Raw genomic sequence first — 12,985 nt, 5'->3', positions numbered from 1 at the left:
TGGACTGCGCTGAAATATTTATTATTGCAAGTCCAGAAGATCTGTCTGGGTTTTGTCACTGGAAATGTCTAAACTCAGTGTCCAGATGTTTATTTAAGTTGCTCCCACATAGTTCTAATGTCAATTACCAGGGGTTATCAGAGAGCATCACTGTGTATCTTCCTTGACTAATATTCTCATTTCTTCTGCATCTTTGATGTTTTCTTTCATTAAAATTCCTGGCTCACAGCCACAAAAATCTGCCGTGCAGGCAAAAAACTGGTCTGCAGACATGACACATGATGATGCCCAATGTCTGTGCAAGGATAATATTTATCATCAGCTATCATTTAAGCAGTACTATAATCAGTACAATGCCAATTTAAAGCAGCTCAGAGAAATACATGTGAAACCAGGGAATAAGAACTTCTAACCAATATGAAATAACTTGGGTCAGTAAAGAAAATATTATTGCATATAATGAAGATTTTGTGAATCTGTGCTGGGGTTTTTTTCCCCCTTCAGGAAAAAGCAGGGGGAAAGCCAATGACAAAGTAATTTCACACATAATTACAAATGGAATTGATGGATCTGTAACTCTGGAAACCACAATTACATCGAGACTTTTATAGTAACCAGGAGACAACACAGGCCACTCGTAACAATGACTTAAACAGAAAGAGCTTATCACACAGTCTCTGAAGATTTCCTATATTGAAATGCAAACAGTTAGCCAACACAGCTCATTTATATATATATGTATATATATATGTTGCCCAAAACCAGTTCGTTCATTTGGTTTGTAGGGCAAATTTTTAAAGATTTGTATGAAAACAGAAGAAAATCAATGTTAACTCAATATAAATGGAAGCAGAAATATAAGATGGCTGGAGAAAACAGATGCCATTTCATGTTTTCATGTTAGTACCTGGGTAGTAACACTCCTCTCTTGGTATGGAACGTTACCCATTTTCATTCTAATCAATCAGTAAGAGATGAACACCTTGCAACTTCAATGGATAACAGTCTGAATGACTTGGAAATGTAAAACTCATTCATTATGTAATTTACTTCTCTCCCTACACTGTCAGTTTGGGAAGGTGTACCCACCTAACAGACAAAGCCCTAACAGCTAAGCATTCAGCCTTGCTGAGAGCCATTCTCCCTCACCGAGATCTTCTACAAGTGGTGTCATTGCACCTCCAGATTCAAGTGTGATTCTGTGTGTGCAGTAAGAAATCCCATAGCTTCTTGCAGAATCACAAGTTTTGCCACAAAATTTGTGCTCACTGCAGCACAGGTTGCATGCAACCTGTATGCACTGGGAGGGCAGTGCAGATGATAGTTTCAATTCAGAGATGGATGCAGGAGATCACATGCTGTTATAACCAGAGCTGCAGTACTCCCACCACTGTCTGACTAATCTCTGAGTAAATTAAATGTATATGTTATGAGCATCAAGTAAAAACTGGGAAAACATTTTTCAGAAAAAAAACATCAGATGAAAAACATGGACAGAAATTTTGCAACTGAAATTTCTCTTCAGGAAAAGTGTACAAAGAGTATCTCCCATCAAGTGCTCAGCTTTAGAGACTCAGCAAAACCTTGGACTGCAACTACTTGCCACATTATATCACTGCCTTGATCTGATAAGCAACTACATAATACCAGCTGTGTGGATAGAGGGAGGAAATATTAATATATTCATTAAGCATTATGGCCCCACTTATCTCCCTCATGACTTCAGTAGAGATGTGCCAATTCGTGCATGACGCAATTATGGTCCCCAATATCAAACCTGGAAGAAAACCAATGAGGGTGTCACTTAGTACAAACTCTTATAAATTTCCCTGTCAAGAAATCTTTCTTATACTTACTGCTGGAGGACACATTCACTCATATTTCGGTATGAAAAATGAAATACTTAGTTCAATGATTCTAGCAAGTTGAAAATCAATTTGCTTCCCACTCACATTTCAGTGTGCTCATTTGTGTCATCTCCTCACATTCAGTAATTGGTTCACAACTCTTATTCACAAATTCCCTTGCACACAGAGATAAAACAAAACACAGAGCCAATATCCCAGTTCAACAGTTCACCTGCACATAAACATTCCTAGAGTAATCAAGCTTTGACTTCAGTACATGCTTTCATGCTTCACCAAATCAAGGGCCAATCTAATAAAATCTTAATAACTAAATGATCAAAACAGTTGCTTTAAACAAGGGATGACTAAATGCCTCTAAATCTTTGCATACAAAGGAGTCAAATGGAGTTAAGCACTCATATTGCACAGAAAGTCAATGTGAGTGTAAAATGTTTGGACTACAGTCAGCTAACATTTGCCTGCCACAACATCAGCAGTCACACAGCACTGCAGAAGTACAAGAATAAAACACAATCATTAGTTTACTGAAAAAAGACAAAAATACCACAGCAAAATAAATGTTGTTTTCACACAGCTGCCTATTCTACTTCCCTTACCCTCCCAGAACTGTGGGAGTTCACAACCTAAAAACAAACATTAAGAAACCAGGAAATCTCAGTGGTGATCTCCACACATACCACCCTAAGAGCAGTGGACTTGCAACAAAACATGAACCACAAACTCAGGAAAAATACAGTTCAGTTAGCACCTCCCTGAAACAAGACCATACCATGCAAGATCTACTCCCTACAAAATTTGTCCTTACAAGACACTTTGGAGAAATGGCGCTTCTTCTTACACTGCTCTGAAAAAGAAGCAAGGCTGGCAAAGAAGAAAAAAGCCACCTTTTCCTACAACAGAGTCCACAGAGTAGGGCACAGCTTCTTCCAACACTGGACTCCCATTCCCTGACCCCTTTCTGCCATTCATTTGATATAAAAGGCCAAGAATTCATTGCAATTCCCCTGGCCCAAGGACACTCCTTGCAGGCACTAACTTGCTAAAGGCAGATATTGAGCCAGATGCCACTCAAATTAAGCCCAAAAATGTTCTGAACAGGGTACCACTACAGATAATTTTCACTGGCAAAACCCAGCATGGTACACAACAAAAAACAACTGGCCAGCCAGACCTCCACCTACAACTCAGGCTAGTCAGGTCCTACCTCCTCCGCGAGACTGCTAAAGGCTGCCAGCTTGTGGTGTGTCTGCGATATGGGAATTGTCTGCGAGTTCCAAACAGAAACCCCCAAACTACTGCTCGGGGCTGCTCATGGAGCATGACCAACTTTTGCCATGGCTTCCTGCTCAAGTTTCAATTCATCAGTCTATAGCATCTGGATATTCTTTTCCCTGACTCCTGATACCGCATCCCTGTGGCAGGTTCAGAAATTCCCCTGCACAGAGCCATGGTTTTCAAATTCTCTCAATTTGTAGGCCCCATTTCCTCCACACAGGAACTTGCAGCTTACTGTCACTGACTTTTTTTTTTTTTTTGATTGCATGGCCCCTAGAAGCAGTCCACAAGCCGTCAGACAGAAAACTTACTAACAGAACTGCTGACCTGTCAGCTAGGTCTAAGTCTAAAAACCAGGAAAAGCTTATGCATCTTTTCTACCCTTACTTACTCCTATAGTCCTCCAAAATAATTAAGCAGCATTTAGGCCTTTCTTCTTTCAAATGTTATTTCCCAAATACTTAACATAAATTTTTAAGTTGCTAAATCCTCTAGATCATGTTATCACCACAGCTGGCAAACCAGACAGCATGTTCTCTCCCTCAGGAAAGATTATAGCTGTGAACAGAAACTCTATTACAGTGCTTTTCTTCTGTGCAGCCTGGGGATTGGGTACTCCTAACAATGCAAAAATCAACGGACTACAGCTGCTGCTGCAGATACCTGCCTCACATGCTATAGCTCTCAGACTTGCAGCAAACCATTTAAGCTCTGTCTCTGTGCCATCTTTCAGACCTGCATGATTGCTCAGCTTTAGGTCTTACAGATCTTTTCTCATCCATTTGCATTTCCAGAAGTTTTCTTTCCCTATATAGCAATTGTTTCCTAATTGCATCTCCAGTGTTTTCCTTTTGGAGCACTGAAGCAAAAGGTTCCAGTTTTCCCCCAAATTTGACTGCAAACTTTACACTGTCAAAACAAAACATTATTCACACGAGGAACTTCAGAAACATATTATCAATTCTTTATTTTCTACTGGGTTAACAGCCCACTCCGATAAAACAGTCCACTCCCAAAAAAGAGAGCAAGCTCCTCAATTCTCAGTGTACATTTTGAAATGTTCTGGAACTGGAGAATAGTGAAATACACAACAGCAGCACCATACTCGATCAGAAACTTAATTCAGTATGACTAAACCATTCCATGATTCATCCTCTTATTCTCTAACTTTTTACAACATTCTGGATTGCACATCCTCCTTAACATGGGTCTCTCTTTATACCTGACTCTTTGCTTTCTTATTACGCACAAAACCTTAATTCAAAGTATCTACCTGTGCTCAGAACCTAGGACCAACAACCCCCCATGAAAGCTTCCAGGTTTTGCGGTAACACAAACCCTTAATCAGTAACTTAATATTCATACCTTAAGCTTGGTTTTGTAGTCATGCAGCACTCTCTTCTACAAGAACTCCCCCAGCAGTGTGCTGAACAGCTGCTAATTGTATAACAAATACGTAATGCACTTCACCTGTTACTACAGTGATGATTTCCCCCCCCTAAGGGTGAAGTTTGTCCATTCAGGGGATCCACTTTGGCAAAGCCCCAACATGTTGAATACTATCAAAATATAGACCAGGAAAACTGCCTCTGCTTCACAAAGTTTAGAGTGCAAAAGTAAGCCTTGAAAACACAAGGAAAGAACATAATTTTAGTTAGCATACAAGAGCGGTCAGCAAAAGCCTACGTTGAGCTAGATTTCAGTAATCTAGAAACAAATTCTTAACTGTGTGGCTTTGTGTAAATTCTTTTAGCACAGAAAAGCCAGCATGGAAAACCCACACACAATAACTTAAAAGGTGTGACAGCACAGTCAGCACAGGGACAAGGATGATGATATTAACAAGGGGGAAAGATGCACACAGGCCTGGAAGTGGTAACTTGTGCTTCATGCAACAGCAAAGGGAAAGCCAATACACTTCTGAGGCCTCTCGTCCTTAAGCAGTACAACAGACTGAAATAATGGGAGGACTGACGGTAAGACCCAGCTGACAAGCAGGTGGTAGCATGGACAATGATGATCTGAGGGACGAACTGCATCCAGAATAGAAGAGCACTCCCCTGGCCTGTAGAGTCAGAGCCACATGCTGAAGGCAGAAATAGATACAGCTGAGGATCAGATGGATCATCAACATGGATGCCGATGGATGAATATGAATGACTGAAAACATGCCAAAAAATAGTGCTAACAAAGACAAGTGATGGTGAGAAGCTGGAAGGATGAAGCAGGAGCACAGAAGAGAGGGGGGAAAAAAAACCCCAAACAAACAGGAAAAGGTGGTAAAACAGAAGATATAAGGCCTAGAAGTGGCAAACACCTGCACAGTCTGAAACCAAAATAGGAACTAAGAAAGAAAAGCCTCAGTAGGGCAGCTGTGGCAAAAACACAAAGACATTCAGGTCTCTGTGAGCTATTCAAGTGACTGAGCTATGTAGAGGGTGCCCAGGTGCACAGCTGATATTTAGATGGAGTTACAGAAAGCCAGAGAAGATAGCAATGGCAGGAGGATGCATGACACATGGCCCAAGTTAAATGTAGACACAGGCAGCGATATGTCATATGAAAGAGAATGGGCGGTGCAGGGATGCAGAATATGAATTTGCTTTAGTGATGGAAGGTAAGCCTTATGAGGAAAAGGGAAGAGCAGACAGCTGATGAGAAGACAATGAACAATGAGAACAAGACACCTGTGAGAGGAAAGGGTACAGGAAAGTGGCATCACAGATGACCTAGTCAAAATATACCACATATTAGCTTAGCAGCAGTTCCACCTGTCAAACCGCATAGCCAGTGTACGGACTCTGCCACAGGGACTGCCTGGGAGAGCTTGTGGAGCATTTGGGAGAGAGTTACTGCCTGCTAGTAAAGTGCTGTAGGCACTCAAGAAGCGGCAGAGACTTTCATCCCCCATTTCTAGATGATATCGTGCAGCTTTTTGAATGACTGAGCAACCCTGGTTTCCAGAAACACCATTCCTGTAAGAATATGTACACATCCAGGGACAGCCTTGCACACACTGCTGCCCTGCACACACTGCTGCTGCAGCATCTTGGAAAACAGGTGTTGCCAGGCTATACAAGGAATCTCTGAGGTTTGTTTTTTAGAACCGAACTCATACTAGGCTTGGAATATCCTAGTCAACAGTGGAATATCATTGTGAAATACTTCTCGGGTGTGTTCCTTATCTTTCAAAATTCATATTAAAAGGCAGAAAATGTTATTGTAAGGAAGAATTCTTTTTTTATCTTCAAAGAATAGCTAAAACTTCAAAATACACAGAACATTTTCTCCAAGAAAACCAGAGGGTGGATCTCTTAATCTTTACAGTATCAGGCTATGAAAAAATAGTATTCCAAAGTATGAAAGCAGTGTACAAAAACATGGAAGAACACCGAGACCTTTAATAAATATATTAAAGTCTTCAGATTAACTTGATCTCTTGATGTGCTTTGCAGTAATAACCAAAAAATGAAACAGCAGAGTCCCTTAAAGCCCAAAGTGAATTTGAGTTACAAAATAACTTGAAATTCTTACCTATTTACAACGTAAGGGCAGAAAGTGTTATTTTAAGGTGCAGGTACAGAAACAAGCTCTCATGTGGTACGAAGCTAACTTACAGCCTAACTATCACATATTTATTGTAGCTGTCTGGGCATGTATTTTCACCATACAGTAAAAGCAAGATAATCTTAAATAGATAACAGAAGTATCTCATATTTATACAAGACAAGAGCTTTCACACACGTGAGCATTTCACAGGCACCTTGGCTTACTTTACGGACATCTGTGCCAATGCCCTCTGCAATCACATTTCTGTGCAGAAGAAACCTTCTCTTGTAGATGACTCGTCACAGCCTGCAAAAGCATATTAAAGAGCTCACTTTGCTGTAGCTGAAAACTATGGGGCATTCCACAAGGATTAACTGCCCCAAGCGCTCAAAAAACAGTCCCCAGATAACATTGGGGTTACCACTTAATAACACATATATTTATGGGGTTTCTAATGAGCCCTTCCCATAGCTGAAATGCTAAAATTTTAAATAAAAACTGACTAGATCAAGTATTCTCAATATCCAGGTTTGGGTTTTAAGAAGTACGGCATAAAGATCAGTTACGTGGCTCATCCTCAGATACCCCTTCTTGAATTCAGTCCTCTGCTGAAAAATAATCTTCATCTCTCACTTCTCTGTATTGCAATGAGGCCTCCCCCTCTGGTTCAAACCTGAGCATTTTTATATTCAATCTCTCTGCAAGCTTCTGTGCTGCAAGCCTGGCTTGCATTTCCTATATAAAAGAAAAAAAAAAAAAGGACACAAGTTAGAAAAAGTGTTCATTTGTCATTTTTATCCTGGTCATGAAAAAAACTAGTATACTGAAGTATAAACTTGACATAATAATATTAGTAATTCCAGAGGGGGCTTAATTAAAAGCTTTAGTAACTAGCAAAGAAATTTCAGGTTTCTTTTCATACTTATAACATAAGTGTGCTATTAATATTTTAAGACCTTTTTATAGGAGTTGAAATTCCCCATGTGGCCAGCCATCCTCACCTGCGATACTAATGTCAGCTTTAACAGAACAAAATCAGTCCACAGAAGAGAGCAGCTGTGCACAGTAACCATGTAGCGATAGCAATGCTTGGCATTCAGCAACTTCAGCAAAAAAATCTGTCTCCATTTTCCAAATAAATTACCTCCATTAAAGTGTCAAAATGACTAAATTAGCAAGTGCTTTTAAAAAAATACACAGCAACAAACACTTTTAAGATAGCGTCTAATTTAAACACTAGCTTGGCACTACCTGGAAAGTCAAAATCAAAATCCATTCCAACATAATTTGAAGAACCTCAGAACTCAGATTTTTCAGGCACAGCATAAATAAAGGAAAATGCAGATACTTGCATATTTTAAGACTGACAAATACTGCTAGGCCTTCATTCATGCAAGGGCCAAAAACTATTTAAAGACTAATAGGCAAAGTATAAATTTAAATTTCTAGTCAGAGATGAAGTGAGTGCAATGAGGTTAGCATATCAATACATGAAAAATCACACTGGATTTGTTTAATGCAGGAATAATGGTTTCAGAAGGGATTAATACGTTATTTAATTATATCATTAGTCTTCTAATAAAAGAAATAAAAGAAAAAGTGCCTTTCCTCAAAGTTTGCCCATCTCAATTTCATCATCAAATTCATCAGTATGGAATGATCCCTTTATGCTTTCTTTTCTAGGAGTGATCCCAATTACATAATTGCTTTTCAGACCAAATCGTAAATTCGTACCTCATAAGCTTCTTTTTGCTGTATCTGAATTGCTATGGATTCCTCTATGGATAATAGCTTAGCAGGGGAATGGTGAAGCGGTGGTAGCCGAGCTGCTGTGATGTCATTCAAATGTTTCTTATCTCTAAGTCGTTTTTCTTCAGCAGTGATTGGAGAGCCAAATCCCCCAGGTGACTGACTGGATGAGGAACCACGCGATGATCCACTTTGCTCTCCTGATAATCTGGAAGAGATAAAACATAAAAGTTGCGACCCAAATTTGCAGCACAAGGTCGAACAACTTCCATTCCAAAACTTGTTATTTTCAACATGTAAGAGCTGAAAAGAAATCTGAAGTGTTATGACACCATAAGCAGCACTCAGAAAAACTAAAAAGATTTCTCTGCAGAGAGACAATATTGCAAGTTACTCCTGACAGTGAACAAAAAAGGTATGCCAATTAATTAGCAAGCATGAAACAGCAACGCTTTGGGAGTCACACAAAGTATAAACTGTCCAGTACATTGTCATTTCTCTAGAGGTGCAGGAAAAGCAAAAGGCTGCCTGCTATTAAAGTTCTACAAGTTCTAGAATCGATCCACAAGAAAGTTTTGCCAATTTTTTAACAGTTTCGTAGCTTAAGCTATGAAACTCTGTAAAGATTCATGACAATTGTTTCAAATGGGCAGAATTAGACCACTGCTCAATATTGAGATCCTGCAGCACTTAATGCTAAAGAGCCAACATATTAACCTTGCATGTCATATGACTTTAAATCTCTTTAATCATCAGAAGACAATAAACCCACCATGCTTGTTCTGCACTATTTCCAATTTTATACAGGTGAATTATTTCACAAAAGGTTTTTCTATTCCATAATACTTACACATTTGTTTTAAATTTGCTTTTTTTAATGACTGGGTTCTTGGCTCTAGACTCTAGAACTTCAATATAATGTGGTGTCTTGGGGTGCACGCTTCCAAAGATATTGCCTTTATGTTTAGCCACATTCTGCTGTTTTTCCAATACTTTTTCACTATCATCCCCATCTACAATTGTAACTTTTTGAAAGGCATCAGCCAACGCGTCTTTACTGTCGTCCAAAGCACCTGCACTTTCTGTACCATCCTCAGTATTGCTGTGAAATACCTGCTGATCATTTGTCAGATGACTGCTTGTGGCTGACTCGGAGACGGTGTCACAAAAAAGACTCTGATCTTTTTTAACAGTCTTTACTTTATCCTTTTTCCGCCGAGTCCTTTGATTTTCCAGAGCGGTATTTATGGCATCTTGCTCAATACATTCTGCCTCCTGCCTTTGGGAAGCAATCTCAGAAACTTCTTTAATATTAGAGTTTTCATTAAAGACTGAGAAATCATCACGGTTTAGCACATCTTCGTTTAGGTTAACTTGCTGTTTGCTTGTATTAATCTTCTCCTGTTTCACCTGAAACTCCAACCTGACAGCAGATAACAGCTCAGCCGTCCTTGCCACTTCTTCCTCCTGTAAAATGGCAAGCGTCAGCTTTTCAGCAAAATCGGAGATCTTCTTACCCTTATCTGGAAGCCTAGCAATGAATTTCCTAAGGCAAAAAAAAAGTATTTAACAGGGTATAAACAATCCTATCTCAATCTGAGATAGAGAACTGTTTTATTAGAATAGTTAATGTGGCAGGTGTCTCATTCTAACATTAGCTTCTTACTTACATGCTAGATTTCTGAAACGCGGCAAGATGCAAACCACTTGCAGCCTCAGATGTATACTGTGATAAAGCAATTATTACACTGTTTTCTGCCCAAAGATGTAACTACTGCTCTGAAACGCGCCGTGCACAAACAACGCGTAGTATTTTCATCAGTGGAGCACGCAGATTTTGCCGTCCGTGTTCCCAGAAATACCCATACAGCCGTCAACGTGAATGCCCGCGGGCTGTAAGACCACACAGGCGTGCTTCGTCTGAACGGTATCGCCCGCCCAGGAAGGCGCGGTGCGGTTCCACGGCCTAACGCAGCGACAGAGCCGCTACCGAGGGGCCGGGCGGGGACGAGGCCCAAGGGGAAGCGCTGAGGGGCGGCAACCCCGCGCCCTCCGGCAAAAGCTAGAGGTCCCTGCGAAGTACGTGCGGCTGCACCGGCCCCCGAAGGGCGTTAGACAAGAGGTGTGCCCTCTGCCGCCTACGCGAGGACGGGCGAAGCCGGCAGGAGGCCTGACCCGCTCCTCGGCGCCCGCTCTCCGCCTCTCCTCACCGGTTCGCCAGCAGCCGCTCCTGCCGACTCAGCATCTCCCGCAGCTCGGGGAGGCTCCGGCCTCGGAGGCTGGCGCCGGGGCCGCCGCCCGCCGCTGCCATGCCGCCCCGCACCGCCTGTCACCGGGGCAGCCGCCCGGGCCCGACGCCGCCGGCGCCGCTTCCGCAGCTTCCCCGGAAGCCGCCATCTTACCGGAAGCGACGGCAAGGCGGCAGGGCGCTCCTTGGTGGGAACGCGAAGGCCGACGCGGCCGCTGCCTGAGGCGGGCGGCGCGGCCCCGCCCCGTCTCGCCGCATCTCCTCCGGGAGGCCAGGGCAGTGCGGGAGAAACCATCCCGAGTAAAGGGGGAGGGGGGGGCATGCGGGGATTCTCAGAGCGCAGAGGCCGCCGGGGCCATTTCACCCCAAGCACTAGGGACTCGCTTTGATACATACATCCACCGAAGCCTAAAACGAGGTCAGACGTTGGTTTTCCGTCAGCTCGAGCAGTTGTTGCGTACTACGGAGGGGAGGACGCGCCCGCCTCCCGGCAGGGTGGGTCAGGCTCCATGGCGCTTTGACCGTAGCGCTGTGGGGGCGCCGGAGGGGGCCTCAGCGTCCATCCTGGCGTCACAAACCCCTGACGACAGAAATGACTTGGTATTCGAGACGCGTACGCCACATTAGCCTGGGTGTGAGAAGTTGCCCAGAACAGAGGCAGACTGCTGCCTCTGAACCCGGCACTCTTTAGTATGCTCAGAAAGCTGCGAAAGATTGAACGTTTCTTAATTATTTTGCGTTTTCTTTGACGAAAGCCATGCCATTTCCATGTGTTTGAGTAGCTTTTAGCAGAGTACTCAGGACTCGAGGTTCACTTTCCAGAGATACGTTAAAATTTTCTTTACATGGCATTTATTTTTTAACACGCTTATATATGATACGGGGACTGAATACAGAAATTCAGACTGTAGCTTAACGTCAGCCTGCTTACTGCAGACTTTCCTAACTAACTGATAAAAGCGCCACGAGCTTTAAGTAAGTCCGCTCCATCTAGTAGTAGTAAGGTCGTTAGCTGAATGGTAGTTCCCAGGTGGCAGATGTCAGCCTTTTAAAGTTGATCCCAGTGGAGCTTTCCTGATCCAAGTAATAGTGAAGAGGCACGTTTCTCAGAGATTGTTAAAACAGTTGTTTTATGAACAGGATGAACAGAGGGTCTACCCCGAAGGGACTGGAGGAGGAAGTGTTTTAAAATGGCTGCCCGCCCCTTTGTTTGCTCAGCTGGACGGTGAATGGAAAGGCTGAGGGCCAGGGGAAATGAGATTAATCAAGTAGGCAGCTACCCATGGAAAAAAATACCACGATCAGGGTGAGAAAAGCCAAGTTAAGCGACTGGCTGTAGAGACCATTCCACTGTATGTTATGCACAACCTGGCTCATCTGTGGAAAATCCCTCAGGGAGTTTTTCCTAAGAGTTTAGGGAAGAGGAAATGACTGTGAATTTTTCTCACCAGGAGATCACCAACTGCTAAAGCACACAAGTTCTCTGAATCGCTGTCACTGTAATGCAGGCTTAAGTTATGCCATCTCTGTAACATTTCTGCATCTTGCAAGAAGGAACACTTTAGGCTGCTTTTTAGCCTCTTTCTCCTGTGGAGATTGGAGAAAGTGGGAAGGCTGGGCATGGAAACAGAGCACTGCTGCTGCCCGCAGGGAAGGGAGAGTCCAGAAGGAACGATCTCATCAGACCACGGCTCTGCACTTATGTGATGATGGTTCATCTCGGTTCAACTGCTGTTATTACATGTACAGAAAAGTAATGCCGGTATTTACAGCAGGTTTCACCTTATGTGCCAAACTGCATAAACACCGAAAAATAGAGCAAAAAATGAAGAGAATAAAGTCCTAATAACATGACTGCTGGGAATCACGACTGATCATTCCATAGCCTCACTTGGAATACCATTCACCAAGTCTGTATATATCCAAGGTCATTGGGAAGGAATATTGTTCATCTTTATAGTTCAGGAGTGTTAAGTTTTAGAATACCATAGTCTGTTTACAGGTAACACACAGTTCCAGCATGATGAACAAACAGCTGAAATTTTGCAGGTGTCAGAACAAATATATTCTTGTTTATGGAGAGATGGGCAGCATCTAGATACAATGCAATGTAGACCGTATCAATTTAGATAGAAATGTTAAGACAGAATAATAGATTTAAGCTTTCTCAGATAATGAGCAGAAGTATGGAGCACTTGTGGGACTGAGGAAAATTATATACTTAGGCATTGCTTGCCCTGGGGCAAAATACAGGTGTGTAGGAAAATCCTCGCTAGCCACACTCTGAACATGAGTA

At 42.4% G+C, this 12,985-nt stretch overlaps 1 protein-coding gene across 1 annotated transcript in view; it reads right to left on the bottom strand.

Moving 5' to 3' along the window:
- Positions 1 to 4,085: 4,085 nt before the first annotated feature.
- The window catches only part of MYZAP (myocardial zonula adherens protein), a 64,132-nt gene continuing 55,232 nt past the window's right edge, over positions 4,086 to 12,985 (bottom strand). Inside the window, exons 13-15 of the mRNA XM_075045375.1 lie at positions 9,292 to 9,987; positions 8,427 to 8,649; positions 4,086 to 7,427 (exon numbers count right to left, since the gene is read on the bottom strand). Coding sequence (XP_074901476.1) covers positions 7,290 to 7,427; positions 8,427 to 8,649; positions 9,292 to 9,987 — 1,057 coding nt within the window. The 3' untranslated portion in view covers positions 4,086 to 7,289. The remainder of the gene's footprint in view (positions 7,428 to 8,426; positions 8,650 to 9,291; positions 9,988 to 12,985) is intronic.

The sequence above is a fragment of the Buteo buteo genome, chromosome 13 (assembly GCF_964188355.1).
Source record: "Buteo buteo chromosome 13, bButBut1.hap1.1, whole genome shotgun sequence".
Classification (NCBI taxonomy): domain Eukaryota; kingdom Metazoa; phylum Chordata; class Aves; order Accipitriformes; family Accipitridae; genus Buteo; species Buteo buteo.
The sequence above is the reverse complement of the archived record's forward strand: the minus strand, read 5'-3'. Positions and strand labels throughout refer to the sequence as shown.